This window comes from Myotis yumanensis, unplaced genomic scaffold (assembly GCF_028538775.1).
Source record: "Myotis yumanensis isolate MYYU_CA2020_CCGP unplaced genomic scaffold, mMyoYum1.0.hap1 SCAF_9, whole genome shotgun sequence".
Taxonomy (NCBI): Eukaryota; Metazoa; Chordata; class Mammalia; order Chiroptera; family Vespertilionidae; genus Myotis; species Myotis yumanensis.
Window position 1 is genome coordinate 47127589 of NW_027223760.1, and position 20140 is coordinate 47147728.

General features: G+C 39.4%; 1 protein-coding gene across 4 annotated transcripts in view; it reads right to left on the bottom strand.

The window, feature by feature from the left end:
• CDK6 (cyclin dependent kinase 6) overlaps nt 1-20140 on the bottom strand; it is a 215761-nt gene that overhangs the window by 62075 nt on the left and 133546 nt on the right. For all 4 annotated transcript variants that reach the window (XM_070424263.1, XM_070424260.1, XM_070424261.1 and 1 more), the window contains exon 5: nt 1595-1704. In XM_070424263.1, the coding sequence (XP_070280364.1) occupies nt 1595-1704 (110 nt within the window). The remainder of the gene's footprint in view (nt 1-1594; nt 1705-20140) is intronic.

The window sequence follows — 20140 nt, forward strand, 5'->3', positions numbered from 1 at the left end:
AACACTGCAATTCAATATTATGTTTTATCTTCCCTCTTTGGTAGAAAAACAACATTGGATTAGAGCTCACAGAGTTCCTTTGGAATCGTACCCCTGCTACTTTTTTTTTTTTTTTAAGCTGCTTGACATTACACAAATAAATTTACCACAATACCTCACTTGTCTCTTATTGTGCAGAATCAAAAGATAACATAATGGAAGAGGTTTGGTCCTGAACTTGGCACACAGTAGGCCTGCATTACACATCTGTGTACTTTGATCTCCTTGCCATGATCCCCTCTTGTAAGCTACAGAAAAATCTGCTGAGTTCTAAAAATAGGTCTCAGAATGTATTATATGCACAAAACTTCATTTGGTTCAAACAAACAAACAAGCAAGCAAACAAGCAATGGCTGACCACTTCTTCTTGTGAGCGATCATGTAGCTTCATTTTGAACATTACATGTCCAATGGGAATATATACTCAGCTTTTCAACTCACATTTTCCCATGGAAGTAAAAATAGAAAACAAGGAGAGATTAGATTACAATTAGGTTCTCTGTTTAATTTTGACCAGGCTGAATTTAGTACCTAGGTAAGAATTATTTTCCTGGCAGATCTTCATTATATTGTTTGGTTATTTCTTATATCCTGAAAATCAAACAAATCACAGACTCTTGGAGTCAGAGGAGCCCTGAGGTCATCCAACCCACCCACTCTGTGAATTCCACTGAAAACACCTCCGGGTGGTGGTCCAGCCTCTTCTTGGACACCTAATGAGAATGCACTATTTTCACGAACTCCAACCTCTTCTTCATTAGATTCCTCCCCCCACCCTTCTGAGCAAAAATCTTTATTTCTGTAATTTTAATATCTTTGGTCCTCGTCCTGTCCTGCTCACTCTCCTGCCCGAATATGCCTAATCTCTCCTCCACATGACAGCATTTAAAGCAGCGGTTCTCAACCTGTGGGTTGCGACCCCTTTGGCGGTTGAACGACCCTTTCACAGGGGTCGCCTAAGACGATCCTGCATATCAGATATTTACATTATGATTCATAACTGTAGCAACATTACAGTTATGAAGTGCAACGAAAATAATTTTATGGTTGGGTCACAACATGAGGAACTGTATTTAAAGAGCCAGAAGGTTGAGAACCACAGATTAAAGCATTCTGAAATAGTGTTGACATCTTCCTTGCCTGTTCCTCTTCAGCCTAAACATTGTGTGTTTTTTTCTCACCATCAAAATTTCCACATACTTAGCCCAGGTCCTCTTCCTGTGGACACAGTCTACCTTGAAGCTATTTCCTCACTGAAAAATACCATCAACATGCTTCATGTTCACTATGTCCTATTATCACCAACAAAACAAAACAAATCGTAGTGTAGCGTGTTTTTCTAGAGTTCCTAGAGCTGGAAGGCACAGTCAGACAACAGGATGCCATAAGGACTAGAAGGGGGTTCAGGGCTGGCCTGGTCATGGCAGCCTGAAGCAGGTGGATCTGGGAACTGTGACCCTATGTGAAACAGAAAGGCTGTCCTGCTTCTTAAATGACCCAAGACCCAGCCAGTTTCTTTCCAAGGAAGAGAGAGGGAAACAAAGGCATTTCTTACTTTCTACGAAACATTTCTGCGAATATGCAGCCGACACTCCAGAGGTCCACGGGGGTGGCGTAGCTGGACTGTAGCAGGACTTCGGGGGCCCGGTACCACAGCGTGACGACCTGCAATGGCAAATGGGCCGAGTGTTACTGAGGGAGACGGCTGTTTGCTTTGATTCCTCATCCCGGGTGGCTTAATGCCAAGATTCGATTCCGAAAGATCAGATGAGGACACTGCGATAGAAGCTATAGGTAATGAGGACTCATCGCTGACAGGCCAGGAAATGACATTACCACCACAACCTGGGTTCCTACCTCAGACTCTGCATGTCTTACTAGGAGGGTACAATATGTGCATTTCAGAAAGCAAAGCAAAGACTTAAAAAAAAAACTGCCTTAAAGGGATTACCTTTTTCTTAAGGGGCTTACAAAAACAATACATGGGAAATAAGAATTGGCAATGACTGCAGCTCAATTCCCAGGTCAGCATTACTGGGAAGTTAGATGATTCCAGTGGCTGCTGGATGTGACTCTGCAGTCTAGAGAGCACCCTGGATAAGTCAAAACTTCTCTGATCACGAGACTCTGGGGAATTAAAATAAAGCCTCCTTCAATGCTGATCTTTTCAGAAAACAAATTTAAAAAAGTCAGAACTTAAGAGACATGTGTAACCCAATTGTTTATACCAGGTGCAAAAAATTCATCCAGAGGAAGGGATTCCCAAATGGGAAGAACCCCGCTTGACACAGAGCCCTGTATAATAATAGATGAAACACAACTGTAATTATTTCTACCAGGTTGAGAGATGAGGAAAGCATATCATTAAGGCTTCAGATTTATAAGAGCACGTAAGGGTTCAAGGCTTCTTTCTGGGGGGAGCAGACATTTTATGGATGCCTGGAATGAAGGTGTGTTCTTTACTGTCCGATAAGAAATGCAACACACATATCTATTACATAAGCCTTTTATATTATTCACATTCCTTTTATCCTTGCTTATTGTTTTGTCTAATTGTATTTTTGCTGATGTCTAAATTTCCTGATATTCTGCTTTATGTATTTTGATGGTAGAGGACTTGGCACATTAAGATTACAGTAATAAGTCTCCAAAACTGGCTGCCATCAATTTCCTTCTCTCCTTGTATGTACACATTGCTTCTTTCATCAGAGGATGGAGTCTAATCCACTTCCCACTGAATCTGAGCTGGCCTTGGGTGGTGGAAATGACATCTGAGACTACCACAACTAGGTAGGTCACAGGAATTCTGGCGGCCTGAACCTGGCTGAATGCTTGCTTTTGAGATGCTTCCTCTGAGAACCCAGCTGCCTTGCAGTGAGAAGCCCACAAGATGTTCCGGTCGACAGCTTCAACTGAGATCTCAACCAACAGCCATAGGAGTGGACCATCTGGATGTTCATGCCCACTTGATCCTCTAGAATCTAGGGTCTAGATGACTGTGTCCCCTGCCATATCACTTGGAGGAGGAGAACTACCCAGCTGAGTCCAGTCAACCCACAGAATTGTGAGTGATAATAAAATGGTGGTTGTTTTAAGTTTTGGGGTAATAATATAGCAATATCTAATGAGATTCTTGACTGGTTCCTCTTCTGCATCTCATTTAGCATGTTTTGCTTTGAATTCACGCAAGGAGTCAAGTTTTATTTAAGGCAGGGGTGGGGAATGTCCGGCCCCAGGGCTGTATAAGGCCCAAGAAATCATTTGGTTGGGCCCTGCCAAGGCCTTAGGGGCGAGTTAATGGAATGTTTGACTAAATATAGCAGACTCATTTTTAAGTTGATAATTCTATATGGCCCGAAAATGATGTTATAAATAACCAAATGGCCCTTGGGCAGAAAAACGGTTCTCTACCTGTGGTTTAAGGAATAGCTGGTTGATATCTAAGGGAGAGATGGTGGTGATGTAATAGAAATTAAAAAAGAAAACAAATGGATCCACAATACCTAAACAATGTGACTCAGTTATCATTTGGTTCCAACATATCTTTCCAGCGTCATCTCCCACAGTATGTCCATATTCCCTACAGTTGCGTCACATATGAGACCACACCACGGGCTCTCAACCCTAATTGCACACCACAGTCATTCATGGGGATTTTAGGAAAACATAGGTGTCTGGGCCTTTTCTCACCTTCACTGAGTTAAGGTCTCCATGGGTGGGGCCCCTGGAGTTTTTCTTTTTCTTTTCTTTCTTTCAAATAAAAAATTCTTCAGGAAACCCTAACCCTTGGCTAGGTTTGAGCACCACACCTTTCAATGACACACACATATCCTCCAGCTTATGCCTCCATCCTTTTATTGACACTGTTCTCCTAGGCTGGAGAGCTCTTCTTTCTCCTCTTCACATGTGGAAATTCTACTTAGTCCAGAAAGCCCAGCTTTGATGCCATTACCGCCCTGAAACCACTGCCACCTGAAAATCATACCTTGTAACAAAGTTCATAAAAACTATGGTTCATTCTAGAGGGTGTGGACCCAATATTGTCCATTGTTACGTCTACCACAATACTGTGCACGTTGTGATTGGAGTTTAACAAATATAAAATTAACGACTTCAAGGCAATCATTCCTAGAAGATAACTGGGCAAAATTCAATTAGCAGTCATTCCCAAAAAAGAAGGTACTTACTACTTTTGGTGAGTAGAATGTCCAATTCTGAGCGCTAGTTTTTAGTTATAATTAATTTCTGCTTTACTAATATTTTTAGCTGGAGGAACACTTCCTTCCCTACTTCTCTGATGCACTGTCAACAGAAATGCAGGTGCAAACTGTCCATAAAGTTCCACTTGAGTGGTTTTGAGACATACACAGACACTGTGAGGTCACACACTTATCTTCTCACCTCAATATGAAATAAAGTCTAGCATCATATAAGATGAAAAGTTCAATCTGAATATAGCATTATTTCAGGCTGTTCTAAAGAGGCTGTGATTTCTGATTGATTACGCATCCCAAATCATTTTAGTGATACTAATTACAATTCTCAAATAAATGTTTAGACAGCTTAAAATAAGAACAACATTGATATGTTTAAGAAGTTCCCTTCCATTCCTTTTTACTTTTTCTGAAAGAGAGGAGGAGGGAGAGAAACATCAATCAGTTGTCTCTCATGTGCCCCCATCATGGATCAAATCCACACAACCTGGGTATGTGACCTGACTGGGAATCGAACCAGCGACCCTTTGGAGCATGGGATGATGCTCCAACCAACTGAGCCTCAGGGTGCTTCCATGCCTGTTAAAATTTAGGTACTATTCAAAATGGATAATGAATCCAATGTCTTAAAAATGTTTATTAATAATGACCATTCCGTTTTATTCTATTATAATATATTGATTACATTAATAAATTTCCTAATATGTACCATTCTTGCTTTCTTAGAATAAATCATTCCTAATCATGGTTTATTATCCTTTTAATAGTCTCTTGAATTCTATTTCCTACTATTTATTTAACATATTAACATATATATATATATAAATGAGAGACTGATTCATAGTTTTGTTTTTTTGTGTTAAGTTTTCATGTTTTGATATTAGGGACATGCAAGCTTTCCATCTTTTTCTATATTCTGAAATGTTACAAACAACATAATAATCAGTCCCTTCAAGGGATTTACTTGTAAAACCATCTGGGCCTGGATCTTTCTTAGTAGCGTCTTTAACAACCTTGTAAATGTCTTCTTGGTAATTAGTTTCAACCTCTTTTGAATCATTTGCTAATGATAACAAATTTCCCTATGAAAATATTTAATTTAGATTTTAAAATGTATTGGCTTAAATTTTGTACATGGTATTTCCTAATATCATCAGTTTTCTTGGTTTTCTGAGAAAAATATGACTTTTCTCTTAATGTTGTATATTTTTGTTTTTGCTTTATATCAGTCCATTTGCCAATTTAGCCATATAATTTATTAAAAAAAACTGACATGGAGTTTTATTTCTATTTTGGGAGGATTATTGTTTTATTTTATAATTAGTTGACTTCTTTTTTTTCTTTTTTGTTAATCTTTAAATAAAATCTCATTTTATTAATCTTTGAATAATATGTAATTTAAAGACTTAAAATCTTTAAATAATCTATAATTATTTTCTTAAAAAAGTAAATTAATTTGAAGGACAAATTATTTAGAAAAGTGTCTTAAAATTTCCATATGGTCATAAAATTTCCATAAAATTAATCATTATTTATGGTTATCCTTTAATTGCTGGATTTCTAATTTTATTGCATCATAGTCAAAGAATGTAACCTTTTCAATTTCCACTTGGTAGAATTTATTATTGTTTTCTTAATACTACTCACATACTTGGTTTTTGTTCCATAAGGTATAAGGGGAACTTTTAAGTATAAAGTTCTTTATTAACAAGATCCTTACTTATATTTTTCTATATTTTATTTGTCCAACTCTAAAAGAGAATTTGCATTTTTGTTTTCCTTCCCCCAGAATCTCCTGGTGTTTCTAAGAGTTTCTGCCTTATACACATTGGACTATGTTTTTGGTAAATAAAATTTATGACAAGAAAAATACTATGATAAGAAGTATTTAGATGATGGTAGATATAAAATATAAAATAAATACACAAATCCTAATAAGTCAGTTACAAAATATAATGAGAAAAAGACCCCATCCATAATAGTAACAAAAATGTAAAACACCGAGGAATTAAGAAAAGTGCTATTTATATAAGTAATATGATATATTATTGTTAAAGAACATAAAAAAACAAAATGGGAAGAGAGACCATGACTAAGATGGGGAAAAGTCATATTATAAAGATAATATAGTCACTCATATATTAACACATAAAAAATATTTAAGACAAACCAATGATTTTGTTTAGAAATTAATTTAGAAAATAATGCACCTCTGGCTGAATAATGTTTCATAGTTTGAGAAATGAGGATGAAGAGCATTTGCTCTCTGTTACCAAAATATACTCTAAGGTACCACAAATAAAATGGTGGTCCTAACAGATTAAAAAAAGAGTAAATTCCAGAAAGAGACTGATATGTTAATGGGGTTTAAAGTTCTTATAGCTGCTTATTTCCTCTGAGTGAGAGAGAAAATATACTTCAAAAGGGGAAAGTAAGACCACTGGTCATCCATTTGGAAGAAAATAAGTTTGATCCCTACTTTACACCATCTACAAGAATCTATTAAGAAGAAACTGGATACAGAATGAAAGAACTAAGAAGTAGAGCTAGAAAAATGTACTGGGAGAGAACAGACGAGGACCTTGAGGTGTGGAAGTCTATGTTAGCATGATGGGAAATCTACAAGCCTGAGGTGAAAAGACTTATAGAGCCAGCTCTTTAAACCGAAAGCCTCCTCAGCAAACACTATAAAGAAAGGCAAACGACAAATGACAAACTGGGACCAAACATCTAAAACTAATTACATCAATAAAATAATACAACAGCAAAATAGATGACAAATATGAAAGATAATTTACAAGAAGAAAAAACTATTTAAGCAACCCAATCTCATTAAAAGGAAGGAAGGAAGGAAGGAAGGAAGGAAGGAAGGAAGGAAGCCATTACAATAAAAGGCCTGGTTGGCAGAAATGGCGAGAATGACACCACTCAGCATTAGCCATGGTAGGGGAACACTTTCCAATTGTGAATTGGCACCATCTTTTTAGAGGACAATCTGACATTATGCATAAACTTAACAGTGTCCATGTCCCTGACCCAGAGTTCCACTTGTGGAAACTTATCCTACAGAAATAGTCATACTAACCTACAAAGAGGTACTCACAAGGCTGCTTACTCCACAATAATTTCTAACAGAGGAATATTATTCAGCTATAAAAAAAAATGAGCTAGTTTTTCACCCTGCTCACATACAAAAATGTTATGTGATTTACTGTTATGCGAATAATCACTTTGTGAAATACATTCTAACTTTTATGAACAGCTCATGTGGGTGTAAATGTAGTAATTGTATAGGCAAACAGAAATGTCTGCCAGGGCACACAGGCATCATGCTTTAAAAGCACAGCGGGCCCTGGCCAGTTTGGCTCAGTGGATAGAGTGTCGGCCTGCGGACTGACGGGTCCCAGGTTTGATTCTGGTCAGGGGCATGTGCCTTGGTTGCGGGCACATCCCCAGTGGGAGGTGTGCAGGAGGCAGCTGGTCGATGTTTCTCTCTCATCGATGTTTCTAGCTCTCTATCCCTCCCCCTTCCTCTCTGTAAAAAAATCAATAAAATATATTTTAAAAAATAAAATAAAAGCACAGCGGACACAAAAACATAGTGATAGAAAGCTGGAAGGAAAAGAGGGGCTGCATGACAATTGCGGAGGTGCAAGACCAGTCAGGTGCTGTCGTCAGCAGGCACATTTTTTAGCTGAGAAAACAGAATGCCAGAGAGGTTGAGTAATATGACTGGAGCCACGGAGCCGAGATAGGAAAGAGCTGATTCTCATCGGGACTGTCTGACTTCAGCCTTGTGCTCCTCCCTCAACATCCCGCACAGCACCTTGAATTCAGCATGCCAAACACCCACAAATCAATAGGGCAATATACAGGTTAGGTTGCAATCACATAATTAACAGGAAAATATTTTAAATTTACCTTGAAATATTAAATGTGAACTTTAAAAAGAGTTTGCAAATTTCAAAAACTTCAGCTATACTATGGGGTTAACAAGATTTGCTTTTTTAAAAAAAAGGGTTTAAGCCCTAACCGGTTTGGCTTAGTGGATAGAGCGTCGGCCTGAGGACTGAAAGGTCCCAGGTTCGATTCCAGTCAAGGGCATGTACCTTGGTTGTGGGCACATCCCCAGCAGAAGGTGTGCAGGAGGCAGCTGATGGATGTTTCTCTCTCATCAATGTTTCTAACTCTCTATCCCTCTCCCTTCCTCTCTGTAAAAAATCAATAAAATATATTTTTTTAAAAAGGGTTTAAGAAAAAGGTGTCTATTATCCAGTTCTGATTCACAACAGTGCTCTGTATGGCATGACATTTATTCATCAAATTCCCATTTAATAATTGTAATGAAACCTAAGATTGAAAAATCTCTTGGGCATTCCCAAGATTTTTGCTTGGTCTCTGTGTATGTAAATCATTGTAACAAAATGAGAGAAATTAGATTCATTAATTAGGTTTATGTTTACGGTCTATTTGAACTATCAGTATTTGTCTAATGAGACATCATTTTGGTTTAATCTTTGTGGAATTTGACATGCTTAAATTCCAAAACAAAGTATGACCCGTACAAGACTTACATTTCTGGTTAATTCGCTAAGAAGATAACTTCAACAACACTGAAGGCCTACATTTAAAAATAAGAAATTACTACCTTCTGTAATAGATATAAATCTATTAGCTGTTCCCTAGTTTATGTAATATTATCTCATAAATCAAGAGAGCTTTCCCAGTTTTAATTTCCTAATTTATGTGTCTGCTCTACATTCTCTAACCCTGTGTCCTTTAAATCCTCACTTTAAGCCATTGTAATTTAAAATATCTCAAATGATGACAATTTTTGTAATTTCTTGGAATTTAAAATGCATAAATTCCAAGTTTTTGAGGACAAATTGTAACGATTTTCCCTGACAGTACAAAATAAATCCTGTTTGCTTAGGAATCATTATACTTCTGTGCCTCTAAAATGCAAGACTGCTTAACATCAAACTAGTTTAAGTCACACATATGCAAACGTATTCATTTTTGTCTTCAAGCTTTATAAAGAACGGACAAAACCGACAGAAATACTTCGAGATTTTAGTGCATGAAATAAGTTCTCGACAATGTAATTAACTTCCATCTAAAAGTTCTCTATGTTTTATAATTCTAAACATCCTTAAAAACAAAATATAAGGGTAGATTTAAAAACATGTTGAGGGAAACAATGATTGCAATGTATAAAGATCAACATTTAGAAATCTATGACAAAGGTGGCTTCTAACGATAACAATGCAGTTATCTAATAAGCAAAGATAACAATAGGAACTATGGACAGAGTTTGGGGGTTGGAGCCAGCTGGAACCAAAGCAAATTCAAAGTTTACTACAACCATTACATGTATTAACAGCCTCCAGAGGCGGTGAATGGATTTGGCAACCCCAGGGGGAGCGGAAGCTGGGGGGGGTGGGCATTCAAGGATATTTACACAAGTGGATGTATCTGTTTAAAGTGCTTTGATCTCTATTCACAATTTTTTGAACCAAATCAATAACAGTATAAGATAAAGTAGAGCCAAGGCCAACTCTGACTCAAAATACATGTCAGAGGAAACCACTCCTACTTAATATTCAATTTAATAGTTGTTTTTTTTTTTAAATTCATGTACCCTTTCAACCAAGAACCTGAACAAACTTTGTAGATATTATCTGAATCATCCTTATTTTATGGCTACATCCTTTTGCCTCTCTGAATGGTCTCTACCCTGGGAGGTGGGCCTGTATCTATCTTGTTGGGTATGGCCAATGGGAAGACCAGGAAGGAGTTCAGAGAGAGGGAGAGGGAGAAGGGTGAGGCAGCGTCTTTAACTGCTTGATTTCCTCCCAGCAAGGCAGTCTAGTGTTGGCTGTGCTGCCATCGCAAAGTCACTATCCATTCTGGGCAGCCCATTCTGATTCCCTTCAAGTCTGGGGATGGTAATAGCCTGGCTACAGCTAGGACTAACGAGACAGCATCATTCCCTGCACTTCCCCTAAACCCACTTCTTTGTAAATCTTCTCTGTAAACAACCTTCCCTGAATTATCTTATTTTGAGCGTGCCATCTATTTGCTGTTGGGACTCCAACTAATACATGCAGTCCATAGATGGAAGTAGCACGGGTGGCAAGTTCTCTAAGCCTCAGTCTTTTCATCTGTCCAAGAGGATGTTTAGACCGGATGGTCTGTAAGGTGACCTCTGCTGGCATTCTGAGAGTCCTTAAATGATAGAGCAATGGAAATAAAGATTTAAAAAAAATGCATATACTGTACAGACCTAGACCCAAGAACTCTATCTTCGGACATCCTTGCCTGCCCTTTGGGTTAGTACTTATTCATCGAGTGTACCAGTGTGGGGATAGTGTTCTGGGGCGGGGGGGCCCTTCAACAAGTCTCAAATGAAAACTTAGATAATGATTTCTGAGGAATATGGATGCAATCCTTGGAATAACTCAAAATCTATATATTGCCCAAGTGAAGACTTTCCAAGGTGTCCTGGAACCAACCCTCTGTGCATACCAAGGGATGACTCTAATTATGTACAGTATCTTTAAAAAAGGAACTGGACCTGTGGAGGGAGGTGGGGCTGAACCAATTTGATTCAGAGGCTGTGTAAGAAGACTTGAAGGGCAATGACACAGGAAAAATGAGCTGAAATGGGTGTTCCCTCCAAGTGCAGGTGAAGGGACCCTTTGGGCAAGAGTCGCTCAGGAGACAGGGCCTGTGTATGTGTCTGTGGGGAGTGGGCGGGGAATGAGAATGACCTGCTGAAGGATGAATGGAAGGGGAGTTCGGGGCCAGTGGCACTAACCACCTCTTTCTGAGCCTTGTACCTCGGTCATTTGGTTAGTGGCTAAGTAGATCTACCTAAAAAAGGTTTTAACCCAGACACCAATCAAGCCTTACATGGGCTTCAGTTCAATTCATCAAGTGAGTGCCCACACGATGAGCGGTACCGTTAGTCCTGGGAAGGAAAGCAGCAAGTCAAAGGAGTTGGCGGAAGGACTACTGGGAGTGGGGCAGGATCAGGGGGGAGGGTGTGTGTGTGATTTAAGTGCAGAACGCCAGGGTCCTGTCGGTGCTAGTGTTCCTGCTACTTTTCCAGTAACTCCCTGGAGGTCTCTTCGTCCACCAGTCCCTTAAATAATTGTTTTCTCTAAGGCTGGATCCTCAGGCAGTTACTTTCCTTATGTGATGAACAATCCCTGGGGAGCATCCTAGGTGGGTGCCCCGAAGCCCATACTCTGCAGAGTGTCTGACCCACATTTCTCACTGCCTGCTCACATCAGCACTTACTACTCCCTTAGGTACTTGAATTTCAAAATGGGAAACTGTCTTTCCTCTGACACTTGCTTTTCTTAGATTCTCTCTCTGTAAGCAAAATCACCACCTACCCAGGCTCCCCACTCATTCCCACTATCAAAGCGGTCCCCAGCTCCTGCTAACCCCGTCCTCCCTGACCGGCACAACAGCTTCCTCTAGGGTGTCTTCCTACAGTCTGTCTCCTTCCTCTCTGTCCTCTCTACTCAATCTGAAGCTGTTCTCACCACACTCCTGCTTAAAATCCTTCACCCACTCTCCAAAGCTTTTAAGGTCAAGTTCAAGTCCAATTTATTCACAATGCCCCCATATCTAGCTCCCATCTCTCTCTCTGCTCCTCCTTCCCAGGAAAGCGCTCAGAGGCTTTATGGTTGTTCAAATATGCGTGCTGTGTCATGTCTCACGGCCTTCCCACATGCTGAGATCTTTCTCTGGAATGTTCTCTCGCAACACCATTCTTAATTCTTGTGAACCCTGCCCTACCTAGTCCTCTCCAATTACATGTATCCAGCACTTAACACACGGCATCCCATTCATCGTGTACTTACTGCCTACTAGACCCAAAGCCAGACCTTTGAGGATGGAGACCATTCCTAAATGGACTTTCCATTCCCAGCACCTCACAGAGCAGATGTATAGCAGGCATAAAATAAATGTACATTTTAGTATATGTATGGGTATCCAGAAGACAGCAGAATGGAGGACTACAGGATTAGAACAGATAACTTTGGGCATGTCACAGGGGTTTCTATCTATACTAATAAAAGGGTAATATGCTAATTAGACCAGGAGACCTTCCAGGAGACCGGCCAGGGAGGGCAGTTGGAGGCCATGAGGCTGGCAGGGGAGGGCAGTTGGGGGCCATGAGGCTGGCAGGGGAGGGCAGTTGGGGGCCATGAGGCCGGCAAGGGGGGCAGTTGGGGGCGAGCAGGCCGGCAGGCAGGTGAGTGGTTAGGAGCCAGCAGTCCCGGATTGTGAGAGGGATGTCGGACTGCTGGTTTAGGACTAATCCCACACCAGTAGTCGGACATCCCCTGAGGGGTCCCAGATTGGAGAGGGTGCAGGCTGGGCTAAGGGACCCCACCCCCCCGCCCCGTGCACGAATTTCATGCACCGGGCCACTAGTTATAGTATAAATTTACAGACTACGATCATGTTCTCTCATCCCCACACCATGCATTCTGAGAGTTCACTTACATTATCTTTAGTGAACAGATGACTTTTTAATAAAGTGTGATGACCATTTTATTTTTGTAACATGAAGTTTTAAAATGCCTGAAAGGCCCATGTTTTTCTTCAGGCTGTATTGTTTAAATTTCATGTTGAACTTGTGAAACTTAAAATAGTTACCACTTGCTATTATGTTTCAAGTAACAAACTCATTCTCTTTTTAGAAGTACAGTATAGTTTTGATTTTGACACTAAACAATCACACACTTGATCTCTCGCTGCCTTCACCATAGAAACCAAGCAAATATTTGTAGACATTCCTTCAACCTTCACAGATAAGTAGAAATGAAAATTATTCTGAATACAGGATATGGCAGGCTACAGAGCTCATTTCCTTTTAAATGCTGTAACTTTTCAGAAAATCTATATGCTTTGGGAGGCCACATAATCGCTCAGATTTGCAAGAGAATTTAAACATCGACTTTTTTATTATTATGAAAATAGTCAAATGTCTCTAAAGTCCATGACTTCTTTCTCTTTGGTTACTATGTTCATTTTTACACAGGCTGCATGTAAACCTACTAAATGAGCCCTTGCAAGATATAGTATGGTTAGTGCAAGTGATGAGTGTATTGAAAGCATGGCTTTAAAGTCTAAGTTCAGGCTCAAACATTCGCCATCTTAAAATTCTGCCTTCCTTAAACGGGAAGGATTTGGAGATCCTCAGCTGAAGGAACTACCAAGGTACAGTTCGCTCTACAATACCTACTCTCCCCCCGATAGCTTCTGCTCTACATCTCCATCTAGACAGGTTCACAGAGATCCATGCAAGAAAGGAAAGCCAAGTGGGCAATTTCAAACTAATCTGGGCTCCCAGAGATGAATGTAAAGTCTCCAGAGGGTCCTGGAGCTCCCACCATATACCGTGCCTTCAGCTTTAAAGGCAAACACCGAGAAAAATGCTTCTGAAGATCAGGATGTTTCCTGCCATTCATTTAACAAGATTAAAACTGCAAACAAAAAAGGACACGACTGAGAAAAGAACTTAGATGACAGCATCAGGGAGTTGGGTTAGGTAGAAGGAAGTACTTTCCGACAAGAACTGTTAATGTCAAGTGGATTCTTGTGGGATTTTGGTGACCTTTTCTCAAAAACATTGCATTTTTATCCTCTCTGGGGCAAAGAGATGGGCGAGGGAACAGGTACAGTTCTATGCTGGGTTGACTTCTTTATAATCTTCAGGTTAATGGTATGAGGTACTAATGATGCTATTTTTAAAGATAAGGAAGCTGACATTCACAGATGTTAAGTAACTTGCCCAGGACCGATCATCTAGTAAATGGCAGAGCGAGGCTTTGAACCAGGGGTTGTCTGAATCAGGTTCATTCTCCTCACTGTGGAGACTGAATGACCTCAGGTCATCATCTTCTTCTTCTTCTTTTTTTCTCCCTGAAAACCTAATTACAAGTTTTAAAAAAGTCTGTATTTCCCAAACAATCATTTCCATAGCAATGTAGGTTTAACAGAAAAGCTGATAAGAACAAAAATAAATTATTTTTTAGGATAATGGTATCCCAAAGGATTTCACCAAGATGGCCACCAGTTGAGGGATCAGGGCTGTGGATGTGCCAATGGCTGGGTCCTGGGTGGAGGGAGGGGAAACCCCCCTACCCACAATGCTCTGCGCGGGACCTGGAGTCTGGTAGTCTGTGCACAGCATGTCTCTGCTGACAAATGTTTCATGCTGTCTTTCCAGAACACTCCTTCTTTCCCAAACATGTTCTCCTTTTGTATTCCCCATCTCTGCAAACAAAATCACCACCCTACCAGTTCTCCAAGTCAGACTTCCTCACACGCACCCCACACCCTACACCCTCCAATCCAGTTATGCAGACAAAGAAGGTGCCTTCTTATCTTTACAAAAAGAGCAAAATGCACAGAGGACTGAAGTTGTGGAAGCAGGAGGATGGAAAACACAGTTTGGAGACCCTGACTACTCTCACCCACCATTTTATAACATCGTCCCAGAGTAAAAGAAACATTCACATCACTGGACAGAAGAAACGCTCAGGTTTGAAGACTCAGTGCAGATGTGATGACATCACTCTGGATTTTACTATCTGGTTTTAAAGTTACTAAAACAAAGAAGTCTGATATGAAACATGTATCCTAGCCCTTTATTTCCCCTTTCTTTTATAATTTTTGTTCTCTTATTTTAATTCTTTCCTTTCTTCTTCTTTTTTAAATCTTTATTATTGAAAGTATTACATATGTTCTCCCTTTTTACTCACTGACCCCCCCCCCTCCTCCCCAGGCCTTCCCCACACTATTGTCTGTGCCCATGGATTATGCATATATGCATAGAAGTTCTTTGGTTGAATTTGTCCCCCGCAGCCCCCCAAGAATCCTCAGTCTGTTGCATGCTTCCATGACTCTGGATCTATTTTGTTTGTCAGTTTATTTTGTTCATTAGAGTCCACATATAACTGAGATCATGTGATACTTGTCTTTCTGACTGGCTATTTCACTTAGCATAATACTTTCCAGGTCCTTCCATGCTGTCTCAAAGAGTAAAAGATCCCCCCTTTTCCTAGCTGATACTATTCCATCGTGTAAATGTACCACAGCTTTTTTAAACACTCATCTACTGATGGGCACCTGGGCTGTTTCCAGATCTTAGCTATTATAAATAATGCTGTTATGAACAGAGGGGTGCATATATTCTTTCTGATTGGTGTTTCAGGTTTCTTAGGACATATTCCTAGAAGCGAGAGCACTGGATCAAAGGGCAGTTACATATTTAATTTTTTGAGGAAACTCCCAAGCATGTCAAACTTGCGGCCAGTGGGCTGCATGTAAATGAGGCACGTGGCACACCGGCCACGAGTTTGACATGCTTGCTCCACACTGTTTTCCACAGTGGCTATACCAGTCTGCATTCCTACCAGCAGTGTACTAGGGTTCCTTTTTCTCCTCATCCTTACGAGCACTTGCTATTTGTTGATATATTGATGTTAGCCATTCTGGTAGGTGTGAGGTGGTACCTCATTGTCATTTTAATTTGCATCTCTGGTAATTAGTGATGTTGAGTATTTTTTCATATGTCTATTGGTTATTTGTATGTTCTCTTTGAAGAAGTGTCTACTTAGGTCCTCTGCCAATTTTTTATTAGATTGTCTGTCTTCCTTTTGTTGAGTTAAATGAGTACTTTATATATTTTGGAAATTAACCCCTTATCATATGCATCATTGGCATATAGTGGGTTCCCGTTTCATTTTGATGCTGGTTTCTTTTGCTGTGCGGAAGTTTTTTGGTTTGCTCTAGACCCATTTGTGTTTCTTTTTTCTTTGATTCTCCTGCCCTAGGTGTTGTATCAGTGAAAATTTTGCTATGTGAGATGTCTGACATTTTGCTGCCTACAGTTTCTTTGAGGATTTTTATGGTTTCACACCTTACATTTAAGTCTTTTACCCATTTTGAGCCCTTTCTTCCTCTCTTAATTTCCCCCATCTTTCCTTTCTAAAATACATTTCTATACTTACAGAATTTTTAATATCTTTATATCTTCTCTGAGTGAAAGGGGAGGAAAGGCTCACTACAGGGACTATAGTTCTATTAATTAAATAGATAACTATAAAGTATATACATTCATTTGCTCTTGATGAGCTGCAATGCTTCTCATAAAATTATCTCCGCTTCTAAGAAGAACCACACTACTACTGAGGACTTTGCAGAGTATTTCTAGGTACATCCGCTACCAGGAGGGATACATGTGTGAACATCAAACCAGCGGAAGGCTTCTCACCGAAGCTCAGGCGCTCACGCTGCACATGTGCTCGGGCCAGTGTGGTTGCTGCATGCAAACATGACTTAAAAGGAAAACTAACCTTCCAGCAGTTTGGGTAAAACTTGGCTTTTACCTCAGAACTAATTCAAAGAAATATTACTTTTCCATTTATAAACACTTCAAAGAATGCTGCTGCTTTCTAGAAATCTGTGGCAGGTAGCTTCTTTCATCCTTGAAATTGCGAGGGCTTTGAGAAATGGTCTAAGACGTGATTACAATGATATCAAAGAAAACACTTAGATCACACAAAGTATTTAAGATACTCTTTAGGTGCTGAGGGGTAGTCTTAAATAACCACTGTAGCTGTTTAATATAAAGAGGACCCTGATAGGTGGCAAAAATAGAAGCAGGACCTAGTGATGCCATCTGTGAAAGCCTTCCAGAACATTCTGAGAGGGGGAGTGGCTCCTTGGACTTTACAGCCCATGCCTCGTACAGCCCCTGCTTTTGTGTGGTGTGACCATAAGCATCTGCTGCCATCTCTCCCCCACACAAGACCAAATAGCAGGGACTGGGTCTTAATGATCTTTGGTTCTCCAAAGCCTGGCACACTGTCTGACACACACCAGGCATTCAAAAACTATTCGTTTAATGTATGACCAAGAGGTTCTCACAAATGTGCTTCCAAACTATAGAAACCAAACCAAACCAGGGAGGGAAGAGCCCCATCTGCCTTTGCATTACGCTGAATGTACAAAGGAGTTCCAGATTCATAAATATGGCAACAGAATCAAATTTATACCTTGGAGGAAATTTCCTGTAGAGAGCAAATAAGTGTTTGCTGCCTACTGGCACCTACTGATGATAGACAGGTGGGTAGGCAGACAGTTTAAGGCATTCATTTATTTGTTTATATTACAGTATACAGAGATCTTAAAATGTAATGCATTTTTACATAAGTACATCCCTACATAACCACCCCTCAGACCAAGATATAGAATATTTACATCACCAGACAGCCCTCTTGTGCCTTTCCTAGTCAATATCATTGCTGCACCACCATTGTGACTTTTATCACTCTGATTAATGTTGCTAGTTCTTATCTTTATAGAAAAGAAAGTATGGAGAGAGAGAGAGCGAGAGAGAGAGAGAGAAGACATATGCTTAGTAGATACTGCAAAATAGTTTTCCCAAGTAACTGAAGAATTTTATATTCCCACTAGGAATGTATGAGAGTTTCCAGTTTTTCCATATCTTTGCTCCCATTTGATATTCTCAACCATTCAAGTTAGTGTATCGTGCTACTGCCTATACTTTTGACTACCTAATTTATAAGAATATATGACTCTAAAAAAGACAATATAATTTGGATTTATTAAAGGACTAATTAAACTCTCTGCAAAGATATGATAATGATATTTAACATTTATGCATAGATGTGTGACTCGATAGCTTAAGACAATTTTTAAAATGTTAGGCTTCTCTTCTTACTTTTGCCCCTGCTACATCTGACTCAGAAAATTCCCCATTTGTTTAAGCAACTGTCATTCCCTGGAGGTATATAAACTATATATTGACATGAAGTTCTTAAGCAACTTGGGCATTAAGTAGGGAAACTAAGCTAGAAAATATTTTGAAATATTTGTACCAAGATTCTGTTAAAATATTAATAATGTAAAAGTCTTAGAAGTTGTTGGATGATGATTTTTTTACTAGCTTTCCTGTATGAAAATAATTCTGAAACATTATAAACTAACGTACAGGACCATACCTGTCAGTCTAGGACTTGAGTTTAGCTAAGAGGCAAACCCAATGTTGCCACCTTTCCTTCAGGAAATCCTATTGTCAGGTTCCCAGGCATGAAATGTAAACAGGGGACCCATGGCAACTATTTTGGGGGTGGGCTACAGGACAATCATCAGTGTACATGTGGTAGCATTTTCCCTTGTGTAGAAACTCTGAAAAACTGTAGAAATGACTTCTTCATTTTGTGGACATGCATCTGCAGAGTGCTGCTGGGCGGCTGGCGCTCAGTGCTGGTGAACGAAGCACAGTTTCTACTCTTACGGGGCTTACAGTCTGACCGATTGCAAACATGTCTTGGGGAAGACGTGGAAGGAACTCATGTGGCTATACTGTTAAATCTTGGCCACATTTTTACCCTGTTTACCATGTTAAAGGCTCTGAGAGGCTCTACAGTTTAAAAAGAAACCTATTCAATTCAACATTTACAAAGTATTGTCCATGGAATGACACCCCCCGCCGCCCCCCTTAGCCTCATATAACACCTACTGTCATCCTATGAAATTAGGTTCCTTGGAAAATGACTTGAAAAGTAATAGTGCGTAACAATGCACAAGGTTAGCAGCACAAGTAATCCAAAATAAGATCTGAAATGTATGCAACTTCATATCTTAACTAGTGTCATCCTGCAAAAATGAGAGTTGATATAACTTGCTTTGAGCAACAAATATCAAAATGGGGTTTTGCATTGAAAATGAAATGGAAACTAAAGTTGCAAAAGTACCCTTCAGGGCTTAGGCACAACTATTATAGCATCGAGGGCCATTAGACAGAGTTAGATGGTGAGGAAGTCTTGATATGTCTTTATTCATTACCCTAGCTCTGTTGGCACAGATATGCTCACATTTAGGAAGTGACTGTTCTGAATACATACTTTATTTATTTTCAATGACCTCTTTATGGTAAAAATAGAATGCTGAGAAAATTCTGATTACTTAAACTTTCTGGCTATTTGTACACTGTGTGGGAAAAAGTTTATTGTGGTGTAAGATTGAATTTCCCCAACATTGACTGGACAACCTAACACAGTGATGGCGAACCTATGACACGCGTGTCAGAGGTGACACGCCAACTCATTTTTTTGGTTGATTTTTCTTTGTTAAATGGCATTTAAATATATAAAATAAATATAAAAAATATAAGTCTTTGTTTTACTATGGTTGCAAATATCAAAAAATTTCTATATGTGACACTGCACCAGAGTTAAGTTATGGTTTTTCAAAATGCTGACATGCCGAGCTCAAAAGGTTTGCCATCACTGACCTAACATGATAAGGATCGAGACTCTACAGACAGATACCAGACGATGTCAGTTCTGGAGGAGTTTGTAGTCTAGTGAGGCAACTATAAAAAGAAATAACAGTAATACAGTGTGGTTGGAATTAGAATAAGGAATGGAGAAAGTGCTATGGAAACACAGATGATTTCATTAAAGAGAACAGGTAATTTATTGCTCCCACAATAAAGTACACACACTCTTTAAACAATAAAAATATGACTGCAATCCAGAAATTAATAAATATTTATTGAGCACCTATTTTATACTGTAAATCTGCATGCCAGACTTTCTTAAATGTCAAATTACTACTACTCTCATAGAACTTCACATTGTTCTCAAAAGGAATGTAAAATATCTCAGATCCCTGGGTGATTTTTATATCCCGAATTAGAGAGAGCCAAACTAAAAGTTAACTTTACACTTTGGAAGAAAGTCTAAAGGAAAGATCATGTGCAAGCAATCCCCAGTATTTGTAACCAGAAATACAGCAGGTCCTCGAATAACATCATTTCCTCACAA